Here is a 20,905-nt window from a genome sequence, read left to right on the forward strand (position 1 = left end):
GATTTGCAGTGAGACAGGTCGATTTTACAAAAGTGCTCTCTTGAGATGTGACAGCACCAGTCATTCTGACGAGAAACTATACACGGCCAGACAGTTACCCCAGGCCCCACACCTTTGTTTTTCATATTTACAGTTACCATCGGATGTGTATTTTAGGAAGACTTATCATAATTCTTTTCTCTTTCAACCCCAAGAATCTATCATATCTACTCTACTACATTTTAAGAACATGATAAAAGCTGAAAACCATTTACTTTATATGATAATTTTATGTGATTCTTTCCATTTGTTAATAGCAGAACATTTTCATAAACAATATTTTTTGCAAAATTGCAGGATATCAAGGCAAGTCCACTCCCCTCTGGTTAAAACCAAGCTGTAGGGAGAGATAATGCAGGCTATTTTGACCTAAATTATCTGGAGACAAATATAAAGTATGTCATATACTCTGTATTTCTATGTATATAGAAGTAGAAGATATAGAAGTCATGTAAATGGACATAGAGTATATGAATATGATATAGGTGTGTGTTAGTTTGCATGGTCTGAGAAGCACCAGCACATGTTTTTACAGCACTTTGGGGTTGGCAGCATTTTCACATCCTTTTCCCATCTGGGGTCACCCAGCACAGGGCTTTGATGTCGGACAGAGCTAGTCTCTCATCTGTACACCAGCACTCACTAGCTGTGGGGACTGGGTCAAGCCCGCACATCACGCTTCAATCTCCCTCCGCTGCAAAACCAGAGGCAATACCAGGACTATCTCATAGACGGTGGGAATTAAATAACTCACATGACGTTTTGAAGAGAAAAAACATAACTTTTATTACTTAAACGGTAATCAGCACTGCTAGGACTTGACCCCAGGTTTCTTCATCCCCAGTCCAAGGTCTGCTCTCCACTGCACCGGCTGCCTAAACCCAGGTGCCTGTACTTGTATGTCATAATAATGGCTGCAGTGACGAAATGACCCTTACTTATGCTATTCCCAATATGTATAAAACATGTTGGCTTATTTCATAACATTTATCGCACTTGTATTTACTTTTGCTTGCCAACTTGTTCTCTCTGTATCCTTGACCATAAAGTCTGGGGAAGGATTATAACCTCAGTGCCTTGCACAGGGTGTGGCACATAGTAGACATTACATGATATTTTCTTTCTTTTTTTAAATATATTTATTGATCATGCTATTACATTTGTCCCATTTCCCCACCCCCTCACTCCACTCCATCCTGCCCAACCCATCCCTCCCACATTCCCCCCCTATAGTTCATGTCCATGGGTCATACTTATAAGTTGTATGGCTTCTACATTTCCTACATTATTCTTAACGTCCCCCTGTCTATTTTCCACCTATCATTTATGCTACTTATTCTCTGTACCTTCCCCCCCTCTCCCCCTCCCACTCCCCTATTGACAACCCTCCATGTGATCTCCATCTCTATGGTTCTGTTCCTGTTCTAGTTGTTTGCTTAGTTTTCTTCTGTTTTTGCTTTAGGTGTGGTTGTTAATAACTGTGAGTTTGCTGTCATTTTTACTGTTCATATTTTCAATCTTCTTTTTCTTAGATAAGTCCCTTAAACATTTCATACAACAATGGCTTGGTGATGATGAACTCCTTTAACTTGACCTTATCTGAGAAGCACTTTATCTTCCCTTTCATTCTAAATGATAGCTTTGCTGGATACAGTAATCTTGGATGTAGGTCTTTGCCTTTCATGACTTGGAATTCTTCTTGCCAGCCCCTTCTTGCCTGTAAGGTCTCTCTGGAGAAATCATCTTACAGTCTTATCGGAAGTCCTTTGTAGGTAACTGTCTCCTTTTCTCTTGCTGCTTCTAAGATTCTCTCCTGTTTCATCTTGGGTAATGTAATTATGATGTGCCTTGGTGTGTTCCTCCTTGGGTCCAGCTTCTTTGAGACTCTCTGAGCTTCCTGGACTTCCTGGAAGTCTATTTCCTTTGCCAGACTGGGGAAGTTCTCCTTCATTATTTGTTCAAATAAGTTTTCAATTTTTTGTTCTTCCTCTTCTCCTTCTGGCACCTCTATAATTTGGATGTTGGAACGTTTCAAGATGTCCTGGAGGTTCCTAAGCCTCTCCTCATTTTTCCGAATTCTTGTTTCTTCATTCTTTTCTGGTTGGATGTTTCTTTCTTCCTTCTGGTACACACTGTTGATTTGAGTCCCAGTTTCCTTCGCATCACTATTGGTTCCCTGTACATTTTCCTTTGTTTCTCTTAGCATAGGCTTCATTTTTTCATCTGGTTTTCAAACAGCTTCAACCAATTCTGTGAGCATCTTGATAACCAGTGTTTTGAACTGTGCATCCAGTAGATTGGCTATCGCTTCCTCACTTAGTTGTATTTTTTCTGGAGCTTTGAAGTGTTCTGTCATTTGGGCCTTTTTTTTTTTTTTTGTCTTGGTGGGTCTGTTACTTTAAGGGGTGGAGCCTTAGGCGTTCCCGGAGGCGGGGTAATGCTGGTCCCTGCACCGTGAGGCTGTACATGGGGGAGGGGCTGAGAGGGAGCAATGATGCCCTCTCCACTCTCTACCGGACCTCAATCTTTCACTCTGCTACCCACAATCAAACTGGGCCCCTCTGGTGCTGGTTCCTGAGTGGGTGGGCTTGTGCACGCCCTAGGCCCCTGTGGGTCTCTCCAACGACCTCTCCTGTGAGGCTGGGAGTCTCTCCTGCTGCCGCCCCAACCCCCAGGGGCGTTTTCAATCAGAGGTTTGAGGCTTTATTTCCCCCGTGCTGGAGCCCTGGGTTGTGTGGTGTGCTTCGCTCCCTGCTGTTTGTCTGGTTTATCTGTGCATGAATGTGGTGCTGCGGGGTGCTACCCACTGCTCTGCCTGCCCCATTCTCTGCCACTCTGAGTCTGGCCCTCTCGGTTTATCTGCGCGAATCTGGGGCCCCAGGGTCTGCCAGTGGTCAGACTGCCTGACCCATTCATCCCACACTCCGCCTGTCTCAGCCCCGCCACGGCCACTCGAGTCCTCTCCGCCCCTCCAACCGGTCTGGATGGATGTTTCTTTTTTATCTACTTGGTGTCGGACTTCCTTGCTGTTCGATTTTCTGTCAGTTCTGGTTGTGTGAGGAGGCGCAGCGTGTCTACCTACGCCTCCATCTTGGTTCTCCAAAACCAGACTTCTGTTATCATCTCTTAACACTCCTGGGCTCCCACCTCCCTGACCTGTCTAAGGTTCCTCAAACCCTATGCTCTCTCGAGATTTTTACATCTTTAATGTGAACCTCTCTGAACCAACCACCTACCAACTTCCTCACACACCAAATTTTCATTCTGGTAACCTCTTATTCATGGTTTGACCCCTCTTCCTCTCGGGAGTCTCCACCTGCTACATCCCGGATCCAGGGAGCCCCATCCCACTGTGCTGTGATTTGTCTGTTTGCTGTCTGCCCAATGCAGTATTAGGGATATATTAAATTAAATAGTAATGTTGTATTACTTTCTACACCATCTGCATTTAGCTCCAAAAGCACATGGTGCCATGTGTTTGACAAGTTGATCGTGTTTGTGCAAAATGAACATTAGCATTTCACAGTCTTGAAAGTTTTTTACTCCTTTGTGTAATCTTTAAAGGGAATTCTAGTTAGTTTTTCACACCTCTAAGTGTTTCGCTCTACTGCTTTAAAAAGAAAGAACTCCTTGATTCCATACAGAACAAACTATGATGATAGAAAAACAAAATTGCCTCACTGGGCATTTAAATTCTTGACATATTTATTTGACATATTCCTTAAAAAAAAAAAAAACAGACACAGAGTATCTAGGATAAATCCAAGTGGCTCAGTAAGTCAATTGCAACACTTGGAAGAGCTGAAAACCAGGGGGTATGTAGTCCAGGTTGTATTAATAACTTCCTTTGGTAAAGTGGTGACATTGACAGTGAAGGTGATGACGCAGATAATGCAAAAATGTCAGGCTATTCTGGAGAATGTCACTTTTCCATAAAAAAATGCATCCAAGAAAGAGTGATTATGAACCCTGTGAAAGACTGATGAATGTGGTAGAGGGGAATTCTGCGTCAGATAGAGGTAGGACCTTTGCCTCCCAGGGGAGTCTATGATTCCATGCCACAATGAAATGGTTTCCTCACCTGGATCTCCCTGACCAAAGGAATCCCTCTTTGGGACTTTGAAGGCAGCAGAAAGAGGACACAAGGCCATGGGAAGGAATATCAGCATGATGACCAATTTCATCCTCTTGGGATTTTCAGAGCGTCCAGAGCTGCAGATTTTCCTCTTTGTGCTGTGCCTGGGGACCTATTTCATGACACTGGCTTGGAACCTGGGTCTTATTCTTCTGATTAGGATGGAGCCGCAAGTCCATTCCCCCATGGATTTCTTCGTTGGTGACTTGTCCTTTGTCGATATCTCATACACCTCCTCTGTGGCTCCTAAGATGCTCTGTGACTTTTTCAAAACCTGAAGACCATCTCCTTTGTGAGTTGTGCTGCTCAGCTTTTCTTCTTCATTGGGATGGGAGGCACTGAGTGCTGTCTCCTGGCAGCCATGGCATACGACCGGTATGCTGCCATCTCCGACCCTCTGCTCTACACCAGCATCATATCCGCCACACTCTGTGTGGTGATGGCCTTTGCAGCATGTGCCGGTGGATTCCTCACGGGATTGGTCCAAATCGCTTCCATATTCCATCTCCATTTCTGTAGGCCACAAGTCATGAACCACTTTTTCTGTGACCTGCCAGCCCTGCTGGTCTTGTCTTGTTGTAGTACCTTCCTCAGCCAGGTAGTAAACTTTCTTGTTGTGTGTGCAGTTGGTCGGACATCAGCTCCTGCTGGTTTTTTTTTTTTCTTCAGCATTATTGCTTAATTTTTTATTATTGTTTTCAGTGATAATTTTTTATTAACAATTCCAAAATACGTTTTTTACAGAGGTTGGAATAGTCATTCATTTTTTAAAAAAAAAATTTTACCCAATTACAATTGTCTGCATTTTCTCCCCATCCCTGCACCCCACCCCAGCCAGTTTTGGTTTCTTATGGCTACATTGTTACTGCAATTATGAACATCTGTTCAACCCACGGGCGGATGAAGGCTTTCAACACCTGTGCCTGTCATCTGACCACAGTGATTCTCTTTTACGGCTCTGGTCGCTTCTCATACCTGTATTCTAGTGCTGGATACACATGGGCCCGAGATAAGGTGGTGCCATGCTCTATGGAGCTGTGATTCCCATGCTGAACCCTATCATATACAGTTTGCAAAACAAGGAGATCAAAGATGCGTTGAAAAAAGTCGAGAGGAAGAAGCAGATGTATTTTATGTGTCATTTAGTTCCTTGAGTTGAAAAGCCTTAAGTTTTGCAATATGTAAATAGGCATAATACAATAATAAGTGACTCACAGACTCTGAATAATAAATGAAAAGAGCTATTTCAATAAGACCCCCAATTTACATGTCTCCTATTAAATTAGGTTCAACAGCAGTTTGTTTTCTTCCCTTTATTGTCATGGATCAATAGGGTTTTAATTGGGGTCACCTGCAGCAGAAAATAGATGTGCTTTTTCATAACGTTCCTTAGCTTTATGGCACCAGATGGTGGGTTCAGGAGACTATGCCTTAGAACAAACTGGGGTGTGGCTCCAGGACAATGAGCATTCAATTGAGAAATGTTTACAGTGTTACACTGTTCATGTCAATTCATTCACCATTTGGGAAAACTTTTATGTTTTTCTTGCCATGGATTCATACAAATTCAAGGGTTGATACTGACTGGGAAGGCTGACTCTGGATTAAAACTTGAGAAGCCTAAGTGAGCTGGGTTTAGCAATGATTACTCAGAGTCAGGAGAGCCATAGGGCACCTGGAAGCCATGTGTGAGAAGAGCCAAGGATCCCACATCTGGAATTGTAATGTCCCCTGGGGCCAGAAATAGGAGAGAAACAGAGTGATAACAATACTGCAAAGTCCCAGTGAGAAGTCCTAGGGAATGGAGTGTCTTAAGGTTAATTTTCATGCCTTTACCTTCAGGTGACTGGGTGCGACCACCTGGTTTAAGGAACAGTCAGGAAAGAGATGCTTGCCCTAAAAACATTAATGGCATATCTGCTTTCTAGGTCAGTCTCATTCTTGGCCTTATGTGGATATTTGACTCACTTATTGTCCTCGCCCCATCCCCAGTTCTTTCCTACTTCACATGCTAGAGTTTATTCTGTCTCCTGTATCCCTGGATTCTGAGCTCAGCTTGCCTCATGGTTCTGACATCCTTGCTTTCATCTTCATGCATTATATGTCTCCTCTTCTTTCTCTTTCTAAAGAGTTGTGCTTATTTCCATTATCCTGTCCACATTCCATCATCACATATTGGGTGTGTGGAAAATAGATAACTTGTTTAGTCCAAGTATTTCCAAGCCAAATAGAACAACACAGACATTATTAAGAGAGTACTAGGAACCCCTCAAAGATTCAATCCCAATTGGAGAAGATATCAATATGACCCCAGGTTTCTAAAAATATGAGCAGAAACATAGAGAAATTACAATAATGACAATATTAGTAATAATAAGTGCTTCCAAGCACTGGACAGGTATTTCATTTAAGTTCACTATCACCTTTTAGGTAGTTGTGCTATCTATACCCTCCATTTTACTAAGTAACCAAGGCACAATGAGATTAAGTAAAAGAATCAAAGGTTATTAAGTCAGAATTCAACCCAAGTACTTCTCTCCAGAGCCTGAGCACATAGTCACCAAAACCACAGTGAATGACTGTTCTGATAAAGACCTCAAATGTAGGGTGACTGTGCAGCCTGGTCTGCTTGGGACAATGCTAATTATTGTCCTGATGTGGTCATTAATAAGTCTCCTTCTTATGACCAAAGTTGCCGAGTTTAGAGAATGAATGATAATGTCACCCTGTGGTGAGAGTCCCCCCCACCCCAGATGTGGTGATTCTGAAAAGTCTAGAAAGGGAAGATGAAACTGGATTCAAGTAGGTCATGGAGAGCACATGAGAGTGTGGAGAAAAGGAATCATCTGGGAGCATTTCTCTATTTGGTTTTTCCAACCGTCACTCTGGAGGGTAATTAACTAAAAATGGTGCTCTCTGTTAATTGTCTCATCTCTCTGCACAACAGACCCTAAGGAGACATTTAAGAGAATCTTCAGTTGGAAGTACTTCTCTGGTAGCAGTGGTTAGTAGAAGGCATGGCCAAAGACACAGAGCCTAGGGGATGTAAACGTCTTCATCCTGAATGCTTATATGATGTCCATATGCTCTAATTCCTGGAAAAACTGTATGCTTATCTGGACACCAGAGTTTGGTCAAGATTCAGACACAGCAAAAGGCATCTGTGGGGCAGCACCTCCCAGATTTCTACAATACATACCCGTCAGAATATCTAGAAGAAAACCTGGGTGGGTAAAATAGAAATGGCTTTGTTTCTTCAATTTGTCTTTCTGCCTTCTTGTCACAACCCTGTTTTCCTTTGCCCTTAACCCAGAGACATGCATTCAGGTTCAATGACTATTTTATTTTCTCACATTAACCATGTTCCCTCTCCCCTATCCCAATAGGGTTATTTGAATTTTAACAGGATTCAAATTATTGGAGGGCATCAATGTTTGCTGACAGCTCACCAATTGGGCCAAGGAATCACAAATTTTTACCACCAAATAATCCATTTTTCCTTTGTAAGCAACATGTAGTTAGTGAAATACCTTCATGATACAATCATTATTGTTCAATATTAATACAACAATTCATTTGATGGCTTAGTTGTGACTAGCACTGTATTACCTACTTATATAGGTCTTCACACAAATCCTATGAAGTGATGATCATTCTCCCCTTACAGATGAAGGAATGGGTCACACAGAGATGAAGTGATTTGCCAAAAATCATAAAGTTGGTAAATGGTGGAGCCAAAATGCTCTGCTTCTCAGCAATTCATTTACTTTCCCATGTATGTTCATCAGAGATAGTTGAAACTTTTGCTTAGTCTGAAATAGAGTAGCCAGAGGGAGTGGATGTAATTTTATTCCCAAGCAATTTGATGTTGTCATTTTGCATAAGTACACAATTTTAGTAGCTTTTTGAAATTTTAGAACTTGTCTTTGACTGCCATCATTGCAGACTGGGGGCTATTGGTCATTGTAATAGTTGACAAAAAGTGTGACATACATTAGCTACAATTGATTCTGAGCCAATGTAACCTTTGCCCTGACCTAGTTTTATTCTTTTCTTATTTATTTGTCAATCTTTGAACAATCTATAAATTTAATTAAATACTAGAATGCTAAAGACTAGGAAAATGAAGATGGAAGAGACAACCACTTTTAATGTAAATTTGCAGGATGGAGTGATTGTTAAATGCCCAGCTCTGGAGCCAGTCTACCTGAGTGGGTTCCCAAGTAGGTCACTCATTAGCACTGGAAGCCTGGGAAAATACCATAACTTTATGTACCTCGTATTATCTTTGGGTTGTTGTGAGGATTAAGTGAATTAATGTATGTTTTAGAAAAAATGAGTAGACAGTAAGTGCTCAATAAATATTTATTACTATTATTAAAACAGATAACCAAAAGGATTGATATTTATGAGACTGAATCCTGAAACTTATAGTTGTCTAAAGCCTGTCAGATGCACAAATACCATATGACCTCACTTATAACTGGCATCCAGTGAACAAAACATACTAATGAGAAAAACAGAACCAGAGACATGGAAACATGGAACAGACTGACAGCTGGAGGAGGGAGTAGGGAAGGGGGAACAGTGGAAGGAAGGGGAAGAGATTAGTCAAAGAACAGGTATGAATGACTCCTGGACATGGACAAGAGAGAGGGGATAGACTGTGGGCCACAAGACTGGGCTGGGCGGAGGTGAGCAAAGGGGAAAAATTGGGACAACTGTAATAGAATAAACAATTAAATTAATTAATAAAGCATGTCAGATTCAAACCTTTTAATGGTAAAATCATGTCATACCTCATGTCTTATTGCTTCAGGATTTCAGTAAAATTCAACAATTAATTCACATGTTGTATCTTCTTGTATCTGACTAAATTCATGTAAGGGTAGAGTTAGAAGTTAATTGGTACAATGTGCAAGTGAACTAGCCCATCCTCTACCAAATCCTGAAATATGACAAACTTTAAGACTTGATGAACTAAGTGTTCCTCATTGTTGTTCTGCATGCCCTGGTTTGTAAGTGGGTATTTTGTTCTTTGAATTTTAAATGTGGACTATTTCCTTCTTCCTTCTTCTCTCCTCCTCTCTTCCCTCCTTTTTCCCTCCCTTCCTTTCAGATTACAAGGAGTGATAAAGAGAAAATAACTATTAAAGATAAGAAGATATCCTTTCCTTTGCTAGTGTAAGAAGTTTAGATTGGGCAATAGTTTCTAATATGTCACTCCAAACACTACAAATCACAGCACCATTTTCTACATGCTAGGCCTACAGTAAATCAACTTTACTGAAAGCAACATCTTGAGTTCCCAACATCTTTATTGTCTCAGGATTTCTGCATCCTGTGGCCCCTGAGTCTGGTTCAGCACATGGCATAAGGACAAACAGTGATGCCCAAGACACACTGACTGTTTTTTCCCACTTTAACGGAAGCTATTAGCCTAGAGAAACTCAAACTCTGCTTCTCATTCTATGATAGAAGACTTTTTAAACACACACACAGCTCCTACCTTCAAATGGGATGATGCTATTTCAATGAATGAAATCACCTCTTCAAATTCTCATTTAGCCCTATGAGTCTGATTTCTTTCCAACATGAAGAAAATCCATCACAGTTCCACATAGTTTAAAGGGCTAATAGAAATAAATTATAACATTATGCCTTAGAAGCATTAGCTTAATCTGAAGTTCTGTCAAATACTGTGGTGTTCCTTCAATAGCACAAGACTGTGTTCCTCCTATAGAATATGTGAGCTACATCCAACCAGTCTGTTGACTTTCAAAAACAGTTGTTTATACTCCAGTAATGAACCCTCACTTAACTCATTTATTCTACAGAACAATGGTCTCCAAGTGCAGTGTTGAGACCAGCTGCAATAGCATCACCTGAGAACCTGTTACAAATGCAAACTCAGATTCCACTCCAGACCTATTATATCAGAAATTCTTAGAAGTAGGGCCCAGCAACCTGCGCATTAATGAGCCCTTAGGGTGATTCTTATGCACACTGGAGTGTGACCACACTTGTGGACTTTTATTATTCTGAGGCTTGGCTCCCAGCCCCAGAGATGCTGATGTAATAATTGGTTTGAGATGCAGCCTTATCCATGGTTTGTTTTTTTTCACTGTTCTAGGTGATTCTAATGTCCAGCCATGGTTAAGAAGCTCTGTTTTAGAGGGATAATTTTCAGGTTAGGATGAGTGAGTTGCAGAAAGACTAGAGAGAAACATGCAGGGAATTCCATCCTCTGCCCCCATATTACAACAGTATAGGGATGCAAGACATTGAAGAGTGCATTTGGATAAATTTGTGTAACCTGAACAGATGCAGGATAATAGGCAAAATGCAGGGGGCTCAGATCACTGCTTTGTCTACCTTTCATTTTCTCTCTCTCTACAGAATTCTAGAAATTGCTATTTCCTATGCAAGTACTCATGAATTATTCAATGACATTCTGGGCATAGCCATTCTGAGCATGGCTGTGTGGTGGTAACTTAGCCCTGTGTATGTTTGCTAATGTGTATGCATAACTCTCATCAACAAACAATATCGACAGATGTTGGCCAGTTATCACTTACAGGTTCTCTGCTGTTTATTTACTTCACTGATTATGTATTAACATAAAGAATCATTTCAGTAAGGTAACTGCACCAAGTCAATATCTCTATTCTGCAAAACAAAAATATTGCATGCAAAAGTAGCATTGTTTTAGAGTTTTGAAAATCTCATGAATGTCTGCTTAACAGAAGACAGCTGGATTCTTATATGTGAGCATTTTTTAATTTTTAAAATAAAAAAGTTGCTGTTGCAGCAAGAACACTTAATATGAGATGTGCCCTCCTGATACATTTTCAAGTGCACAACACAGTATTGTTAACGATAGGCACAACGTTGTACAGCAGGTCTCTAGAGGTCATCTATCTTGCATAACTGGAACTATATGCTCATTGAACAGCAGCTCCTCATTGCTCTCTAGCCTCCACCCCTGGCACCCACCATTCTACCCTCTGTTTCCATGAGTCCAGCTACTTTAGATGCCTCCTATGTGTGGAGTCATATGCTACTTGTCCTTCTATGATGGACTTATTTCACTTAGTATAGTATTCTCCAGGTTCATCGATGTTGTCTCAAATGGCACAATTTCCTTTATTTCGATGACTGAATAATAAACCATTGTATGTGCATACCACATTTCCCGTCTCCATTCATCTGTTGATGGACGTTTAGGTTGCTTCTAAATCCTGGTCATTGTGAGCAATGCTGCAGTGAACATGGGAGTGCAGAAGCATCTCTCTGAAGTCCCGATTTCATTCTCTTTGGGTATGTATTCAGAGGAGGGATTGCTGGATCATGTGGTAGTTGTACTTATAAGTTTTAGAGGAACTTTCACACTATTTTCCATAGTGGCCGCACCATTTTACATTCCGTCTGACAGTGTACAATGGTTCCCTTTTCTTGATCTTCACCCACATCTCTTGTCTTCTTTTAATTTTGAACTAACTAGACTCTTTAAGAAAAGAATAATAAAACATGTGATGGTGAGGTTTTTTTCCTCATTTTTTTGACAGAATTAAATCTAGTTTAAAAATTAAGAAATGTTTTCCTTGTTTTGGCATTAGGATATTGCTTTTAATATTTTAACATTGAAGATGTAATTGACTGAGATTTGTTGTAAAATATTTTTTATGAAGTTAACATATTTGACTTTTTTCCCATTTTTAAAGAAATAAATTAATTTTTTAGTTTTATTTATTTAGGTGATTATATTGCTTCCTTCTTTAATCTCTTAATGTGGCAAATTACATTAGTTGATTTTCTATTGTTATACCAACTGTGGTTTTCTGGAATAAACCCAACTTGTTTATAATGTTGTATTACTTTTATATACTGTTAGGTTCAGTTTGTCAAAATTTAAGATTTTTAAGATATTTCTAACTATTATGTTCGTAAGTGGGTATGGTTAAAATATTCCTTTATTATTCCCTTTTTGGTATTAACTTATCATCCCAGAAAAATAGTTGGAAATCATTCCAAATTTCCATACTCTGAAAATTTTGTGTGTTACTGGAATTATTATTTTTCTTTAACTCTAGGTACAACTTGCTGAATAAACTTTTTGGGCCTATAGTGTTCTTCACAGGCAGAAATTTGTTCCTGATGCAATTTATTTTAGTATTTATAGAATAATCAGATATTTTATTCTTACTTGAGTCAGTTTTGGGGATTTACATTTTCCTAGAAATTTGTACATTTCATTTAAATTTTAAAATTTATTGACATAAAATTGTTTAGAGTATCCACTTACTGCCATTCAGGTAGTAACATCTCCAGGGTGTAGAGCTATATCTCCTTCTCCATTGTTTTAGTTTTTCTTTGTTTTGTATTGGTGTCATCAGATTTATCAAGAATCAACTTTGATTTTCTTGTATTATTTTGAAATCATACATAATTTAGAAGCTATCTGTTCTTTCTTAACTAAGAATTACAATCAGATCACTTGCTTTATTTCATCTTTTATATGCATTTAAGACAACTGTTATCTCTCCACATAAATTTTTAGTTAAATCTACAAGATTTGTTAAGTGTTCCCAGAAGTAAGGAAATGATAATCATATAGTGTGATAAAAGTGTTAGCTAAACCTATGGTGAGATCATATTGCAATATATAAATGTATCAAATCAATAATGTACATCTTAAACTTATACAATGTTTATACGTCAATTCCATTTTAATTTAAAATACATAAAATTTGATAAATAGTATGTCTCACTATATTTAAGTTACAAATATTTTATCATTTCTGTTATACTTTATTATCTGAACTGTGAATAGTTTAGAAGTATATATTGTCATTCATTTCCAATTATGATGTTTTAATTACCTGATTGTTATTGACCTATCACTTAATCACACTGTAGTCTGACCATGTACCTGCATGACCAGCTCTTTAATATTGAAACTTTAAAAGTGTTTCACACACCAACAGAGTACTTCACAATTGCATTAGAAAGATACCTCCTACTGACACCACCTCCCATAATGCTATGTGCATGGCAGGCACTGCACATCATGGGACTAATTTAACCTCAAAGAAACCCTATGAAATAGGTTCTATGATTATTATCCCAATTTTAAAGATAAAGTAACAGTCAGAAAGATCTTAGACAGGCTGTTCAGAGTCAAAGAGCTCACAGACAGCAGAGCCACAATCCAAGAGCAGCTATATGACATCTAAGGCCTTAGTCACTAAGCTACACACAGGAGTTACAGCTCCATTGACAATATCCTAAAATTTCAAAACATCTTTTGAGAAGGGTGTTCTAGATGTTAATATACTTTTTTTTGTACTTTAAGAGGCCAATGAGTTAATAATGAGAAGTGCAATTATACTGTTATATATGTGGGAAAATGGATGCACAAAACCATTATAGTTACTTAGAAGCAAAGTTAACCAAGGTTAGTTCATCTAAAATAGCTCAATATTTTCTTGTGGTTAGTGTAGGTAGAAGGTGGTTTATTTCAACAGAAACTGAGTTAGCAAATGACTTAAAGAGATTCGCTCTCTTCTCTCCTTACAGATCCTAGAATCATCAATGCAATGACTGGAAGAAGGAACAGTACCGTGATTACAAAGTTCATTCTCTTGGGATTCTCTGAATTTCCAAAGCTCACCATTGTCCTCTTTTCGATATTCCTAGGGATCTACCTGATGACAGTATCCTGGAATGTGGGCCTCATCATGCTCATCAGGATGGACTCCCATCTGCACACACCTATGTACTTTTTCCTCAGTAACCTGTCCTTGCTGGACATCTGCTATATTTCTACTGTTGCCCCCAGAATGCTCTCAGACTTCTTCAAGACTCATACATTCATCTCCTTTATGGGGTGCATCATGCAATACTTCTTCCTCTCTGGCCTGGGTCTGAGTGAATGCTGTCTCCTGGTAGCCATGGCTTATGATCGATATGTTGCCATTTGCAATCCCCTGGTCTACACAGCCATTATGTCCCCCACACTGTGTGTGCAGATTGTGGCAGGATCTTGCATCACTGGATTCTTGGGCTCATCTATCCAACTGTGTGCCTTACTTCAGCTGCATTTCTGTGGGCCAAACATCATCAACCATTTCTTTTGTGACTTGCCCCAGCTGCTAATCCTATCCTGCTCTGACATCTTTTTTTTCCAGGTCCTGATTTCTGTGCTCACAGTGATCTTTGGGCTCACATCTTCCCTGGTTATTATGGTATCCTATGGTTATATCGTTGGCAGCATTCTGAAGATCACTTCAGCTGAAGGCAGGTCCAAGGCCTTCAACACCTGTGCTTCCCACCTGACTGCAGTGACCCTCTTCTTTGGCTCAGGTATCTTTGTTTATATGTATCCTAATTCTGAAGATTCCCGAAGCCAAAACAAGTTGGCATCAATCTTATACACTCTTGTAATCCCCATGCTGAATCCATTGATCTACAGCCTGAGGAACAAGGAAATCAAAGATGCCCTAAAGAGATGGAAGAAGAGAATCTTCTCTTAATGTTAGTAACTGTGGAATTAACTTCAGATGTCCCGGGTAGGAAAAGTGTCAACTAAAAAATGACCTACAACTGTTCTAATTGTGGGCTGAATTACAGTTTTCTAATTTTCTACTAGAAACCCACAACTAGCACTGAGATAGGAAATATGCATGAGAAGTATCTGGAAGCTCCACATGTCCAACGTTGATCATTTGTGACTCAGTATATTAACAGGCCAAGCAATTCACCAGTATTGTTGCAGCTAGTTGTGGTGCTGTGTCCCTTCCCCTCAATATTCCCTCCTTACCCCTCAATATTCCATCTGTACCTAAAATATACTATTTCAAGAATGAGAGATATGAGCACTGGCCAAGGTGGTCAGGAAACCAGCAGGCTTCTTCATTATTTTTCTTTGACTTTTTCATACCCCTGCACAGTCTAGGATCTCAGGTTCTGCTAGAACTGACCAGTAGGGCAGGATTCTTTTTTAAAATGGTTGACGTTATTACAGATGTCCCCATTGCCTCCCTGAGCTGCCCCCTCCACCCAGCCCCCACACCCAACTGGCCCTCAGCCTATGGTTGTCAGTGGCCAGGTCATACGTCTACTTCTTTGGCTAGTCTCTTCCAGTTCTGTGCTCTTCCCTCCCATCTGAGGTCTCTCTGTTCTATGTGCCCCTGTCTCTGGTCCTAATTTGTTTATCAGTTTATTTTGTTCATTAGATTCCACATAGAAGTGAAATCATATGGTATTGGTCTTTCTCTGACTGGCTTATTGCACTTGGCCAAATAGTCTGCAGTTCCAATCACGCTGTCACAAGGGGTAACAGTTCCTTTGTATGCCTGTCTACTATTCCACTCTGTAAATGTACCACCTCTTTTTCATCTTCACATCTACTGATGGGCACTTGAGCTGTTTCCAGGTCTTACTGCCAGGATTATTGCAATTGCCCCGCCTGTAGTGTCATGACATGGTCCAGATAGAGCATTCATCAACAGGACATTTATTGGACAAGTAAGTGTTCTTGGAACAGGACTGAGCCAAATGCAGAATTAAGGAGAAGGAGAGGACAGCAGCCTCTTTGGTCAGAAATAGAAATGAAAAGATTTACCATAGATTTCCTCCAAACAGCCATTTCTCTTTATGCATTTGAAATACGGCTTGACTTGTACTGATTAGAGTTATATATGGATTGTCAGGAATATATTACATGGCTATGAGGATCACCAAATTAACCAATTAATATAAAGTGGCAAATAAAATGGAACAACATCTCATACACGTGTATTTTTTTTTAAGAGACACCAAAATGTGAAATCCTGATAGTCTTTCATTAGCCAGTAGAGGGAGACCCATCACAAGACTAGAGTAACTCAGAAGTTAAAACAGACAAGGAGAGCAGTAGGTGGATGTGGCTAGTGGTAGTGATGATAAGGGATTTAGCATGTACAACTCTTCAGTTTATATTCACAAACATGGGTCTTCATGGCAGCTTGGCTACGAGCCCCTCAGCTTAGAGATGAGGAAACAGGACTTCAGCTCCCACTTGCGGAGGTGACTTAGTAAACAAGCATCAGATGAGGGACAAGGCATGCAGGTGTACCTGCATCACTCAAGGGGAGGACTGTTAACCCCTCTCTCACAGTGGCCTATGAAGGCTACTCCTTTTCCCACAACAATTGCCACTTCAGCTGGGATTATTGCTTCAAATATTTGGCATGCATATCTGAGAGAGGCTGAATGCATCAAGCTCCCCTTGTGCCCAGGCAATAAGAACACTTTTCTTCAATACATCTCTTCATCTAGCGGGTTCACAACGTCTTTCAGTCCTTTTTATCTTTGGATAAAGAATAAAAAATTGTGATTTTGAGAAAGTTCCTCTTTGAAGTGAGCAACAAGTTCTTTCTAATTAACTTCAACCTATCACTTCTCATCTACAAAAGGAACATTACAATCTCCTCTCTTCCTACCTCATATGTTGCAAAAAAAAAAAAAGAGTCACATTTTGCTTGAAGAGGGAGATGGGGATTGATGTCCTTCCATACCCTGTTCAGGAGGAAGACAGTAGTCAGGGAGCCCAGTTACATGTGTTCAGACCTCTGACCTAGAGAACTGATGTTTGTTGTTTCACGCTGCTGTATTTTTACTGATTCTTTATGCAGCAAGAGGAAACTAATATTCTCATTGCACATTTTAATTTGCTTCTCTGTAAAACTACCCACTTCTGAACTTTTGCAGTGAATATCATGATGAAGCTTTTTTTTTAAAGTTCCTTTGTAGAAGAGTTATCCAATTTTGTTCAGAAAATGGTCACTAGGCATCTATTTGATGCCAGGCACTAGGACACAGAGATGCATAAGAAATAAAAACCCTAAAAGGCCTCAAAGAGAAATAATACAAGTAGATGAATAAACATTATGTGAGTCATATCGGGAAGCTATGGGAGTTCAGAAGAGAGAGAAGTCATATCCAGTTGAGGGTGTCAAGAAAGGTTATCTAATCAAGAAACAAACAAATGAGCAAAATAAAAGCAGAGACTTGGAAATAAAGAGCAAACTGACAGTGACCAGAGGGGGTGGGGGTGGGGGATAGTGGGGGAAAGAAAGTCATGGGCACTGACAGTGGGTGGGGGGATTGACTGTGGGAGTATGTGGGATGGGGCAGGGGAGAGCAATGGGGAAAAATGAGGGACAACTGTAACTGAACTACAGTACATTTTTTTAAAATAGAAAGGTTATCTTGGGGTGGCTGTGATGAATAATCCAGGGAGTCAACACGAAGCTCAGGAAGGATTTTATGCAGCAATACATGACTTTGTTGGACTGGAGAACATATTTAAATAGCTGATCCCATTAGTGATCTAAGTGTGGGAATTCCATACCAGAAAAGAGGGGTGAGGGTAGCAACCACATAGAGAAGGAGTGATGGACTTATGAAGTTGGGTGCACGTTAGGAGCAAGAAGTTACCAAGCATAGATGTACTGATTTGTGCAGTAGCAAAATAGGAAGATTTGATAAAGGTAAATTTCAGAGTTTGAGATTTTAAAATTAAGCACTTTCCCATTATGGTGAGGTCTGGGGTGGGGCTGCCAAATCATGTGAGTGGGGTGGTATAGGATTTGAAGTCAGTGGAAGTATAGAGGTCAAGAGAGTGTGCAGCTAGGGAATTTGGAGGGACATTAACTTTTACACCATCTGATTTATCTTTCTGGTTGCCCTTAAAACAAACAGGGCCAAAAAAATGTTGACATAGAAGCATAGAGAGGAGTGACATAATCACAGTGAGGTGAAGTCTACCCAGAATTAGTTCCTGCATTATTTAGCTTGACATCTGGTCTTGAAGCTGATTTCCCAAACCCATTGGTGATCACCTTGAGAAAATGATATCTCGAGACCTTAATCAGAGAGATCACGTGGGCATTGCACACACAGACCTGTTGGGTCCCCTGCCCCTCATCTTTCTAGCTGGCATATTTGACAGAGAGAATTTCAAGACTATTTTTAGATTTTCAAGATGAATTAATGATTCAGTAAAATAAACAGATACCTCCCAACCCTTAGCTGTCTTCTCCTTTCTTCCCCTCTTCCTTCCCTACACTATCAAAGTCTGCATTGAGTGATGTGCCCCTGTTCATCTGGCTTCTCATACACGGGGCCTTTTCCACCATCTGGCATCCAGCTGGATAGCCCCCTCCAGTGAACATCTATCAACCTACCTTCCTGCCTCCAACCACAGCTGCCTGTTTGCCTTGGGATTGAGCCCTGCTGACAAAATGCTACATTTAAGATCAAGCAAGTTCAGGGTGGTTGTACAGTTTGCAAGTCACATCAGCTCTGGATCGTTTTCAGGTCTATTTTAAGGGACAACTCCGTGTTGCAATGCAGAGGAGTTAATTTGATACGTGAGTCCCATCAGCTCCATGCTTGTCAGTGTTCCTGGTCTCAGAAAGGCTTCTGTAGAAAAGGCTTTGAGAGGGCTCTCTTTGCAGGACAGCAGGGAGGCTTCCTAGAAGAGTTTCCACCTTCCCATCACCAGAACTGGACTGAAGGACCAGAATCTCTGTAAAAAACAGACAATAGACACTGTGTGTGGAAGACCGCATCTGCCCAACACATGTGGTTGGGCAACTATTTTCTAGGTTTTTTCCATGCTGGTATATAAGTCTATTCTAAGACTGAGAATAAATTTCAGAGACCATTTTCTTCATTTACACTGGATCCAGGAAAATGAATACACTTCCATGTCATTTTCAATTAGCTAAAAACAACCTTGGGCAAAGACAGAGAAGACTAGCTTTAAGCAAAATTATGAAGTCCTATAACTTTGCCTTCTGTGCCACCCCCTCCCATTTGAAGCCCCTCCTTTCCTGATTCTGGGTTCCTTGTATTTCCCATTACTGCTTGCCTCTGTGTTCTCACACAGCCTTCCCTTGTCCCTGGAGATTAGAGGCACAGGCTTAAACTCTGGTTGTGCCAATGACTGGTTGAACTCTGGTGGACAGCCTGGCTGAGAACCTCTGCTTCAGAGCATCTCTGTGTGGCCTTTCCTTCAGCCTCCACCCCTGTTCCAGCTTCCCAACTCTTGAGAATTCTTTCACCTGACATCTCCAGATGCTGTACCTATTTTTCCATTTCCTTCTTTTCTTTGATGGCATCTCACTTTCTCCTGTCTCCCCCTGAACATCACTCCAGATACCCCATCTGGGATGAACTATTGAAACTTTCCTGGGAAGATTTCATTTTCCTTCCTTCTTGCCACATCCAATGTCCTTTTGTTCTTTCTTTCTTTTTTTTTTTTTCGTCCTTTTTGAGTTCCATGCCCTGTTTACAAGCAGCACTGGGTAGTGCTTTGAGGATCAAGATAAGGAATTTGGAAGCCATCAGACTATTAGTGAACCTTGACAAACTAATGACTATTCTCAAGAGGGGAACGACATGACTGGATCTGTGCTTTAGGGAGCTCCACCTGCATGTAAAGGAGGGGGAATTGTACTGAAGGGAGTCTGAAGGCAGAAAGACCCGTTAGAAGATTTTGGAAGATCATGAACTATTATGTTAAAACTGCGTGACAAAAAGGTGTTGGGGTGGAGATGTCACGTGGCCTCATTGGTTCTCCTGATGATGTTTGTATTCTGCAAATATGAAAGGAAAAGAGTCTTTTCTGAAATTTTGCTTTGGGGAGAAGGAAGGAATGGAGTGAGGGAAGGAGAGGGGTAGGAATTTAAAAAAACACCACGATCTCGTAGCATTCTGTCCTTACATTCTTCATCCTGCAATAAGGAGTAAGAAAGAAGAGGTTTGTTTTGTTTTTGTTATTATTATTTTTAATCTAGCAGAAGTTAATCACATACAAACCACCTCACTGGCTATAGTGATCCTTTCTTGTATATCAAACCTTGGAGAGACCCAACATGTAGGCATAAGACCAAGAGCTGGGAACCTGGAGAAAGAGGCTATGGCCCTGGTAGGAGGGGTTTGGGAGCAGAGAAGGAAAAATACAGATTTTTCCCATTTGGAGGTAAGTTGAAGGGCTGCCAACATCAACAGGGTGTGGCTGCCATCCTTTTCAGACCCTTGAAAGAAGCCACAGTATCCTGTGGGTTTGCACAATTCCCACTTCCCTCTGTTCCTTGCATGTCCCTCCCTAAGACACACAAATAGAGCTCAAGTCTTTCCAAGTTGGATATTTGAGAAATCATAAACAAACCTGTACATGAGGGACATCTGGACCTAGTGGAACAGCAGAGGATTATTTTTCAAAACTCCCTGCACATTGATCTTTGGAAAAGTGAGTTCTATCAAGTAATTTTCCTCCTTCCCCCATTGACACCCATTTGTTTTGTCCTTGTGGGTGGCAGTGGGGTGTAGAGGGCTGAGCATGGACTTTGGATTCTGGGAGGCCTGAATTGAACTCTGTTCTTGTCGTGATCTTTCTGACAGACACCTCTCAGAAATTCCATTTTTCTCTACTAAAACTGTGTTTTAAGAATACTTTCTTCTGGGAATTTCTGTGAGGAATATTAAGGGATCAGGTGTATGAAGGCCCCATCCACACTACCAAAAATGTAGTGCTCACCTGTGTCTACTTTTTGTCTTTATCTCACAGAATCATAGAATCTGAGAATTTTAAAGAACCTATAAGGTTCACTAGTTCACACTCTCTTTTGGTAGTCTATTTCTTCCTTTTTAAAGCATCTGCTTTCATCTTTTATTTCT

General features: G+C 40.5%; 1 protein-coding gene and 1 pseudogene across 2 annotated transcripts; both read left to right on the forward strand.

Annotated features, from left to right (window-relative positions):
* The first annotated feature begins 4,209 nt into the window (after nt 1–4,209).
* On the forward strand, nt 4,210–5,407 carry LOC128781094 (olfactory receptor 5A1-like; annotated as a pseudogene).
* A 1,774-nt stretch (nt 5,408–7,181) lies between these two features.
* LOC128780992 (olfactory receptor 5AN6-like) lies at nt 7,182–15,938 on the forward strand. Of its 2 annotated transcripts, none has more exons than XM_053924992.1 (2): nt 7,182–7,401; nt 13,754–15,938. In XM_053924992.1, the coding sequence occupies exon 2, from the start codon at nt 13,774–13,776 to the stop codon at nt 14,707–14,709; it is 936 nt and encodes a 311-aa protein (XP_053780967.1). In that variant the 5' UTR covers nt 7,182–7,401; nt 13,754–13,773; the 3' UTR covers nt 14,710–15,938. The 2 variants fall into 2 exon arrangements, with proteins under 2 accessions (XP_053780967.1, XP_053780968.1); XM_053924993.1 differs by having other exon boundaries at nt 13,874–15,938.
* The last annotated feature ends 4,967 nt before the right edge of the window (nt 15,939–20,905 follow it).

Source organism: Desmodus rotundus, chromosome 5, assembly GCF_022682495.2.
Source record: "Desmodus rotundus isolate HL8 chromosome 5, HLdesRot8A.1, whole genome shotgun sequence".
NCBI classification, from domain to species: domain Eukaryota; kingdom Metazoa; phylum Chordata; class Mammalia; order Chiroptera; family Phyllostomidae; genus Desmodus; species Desmodus rotundus.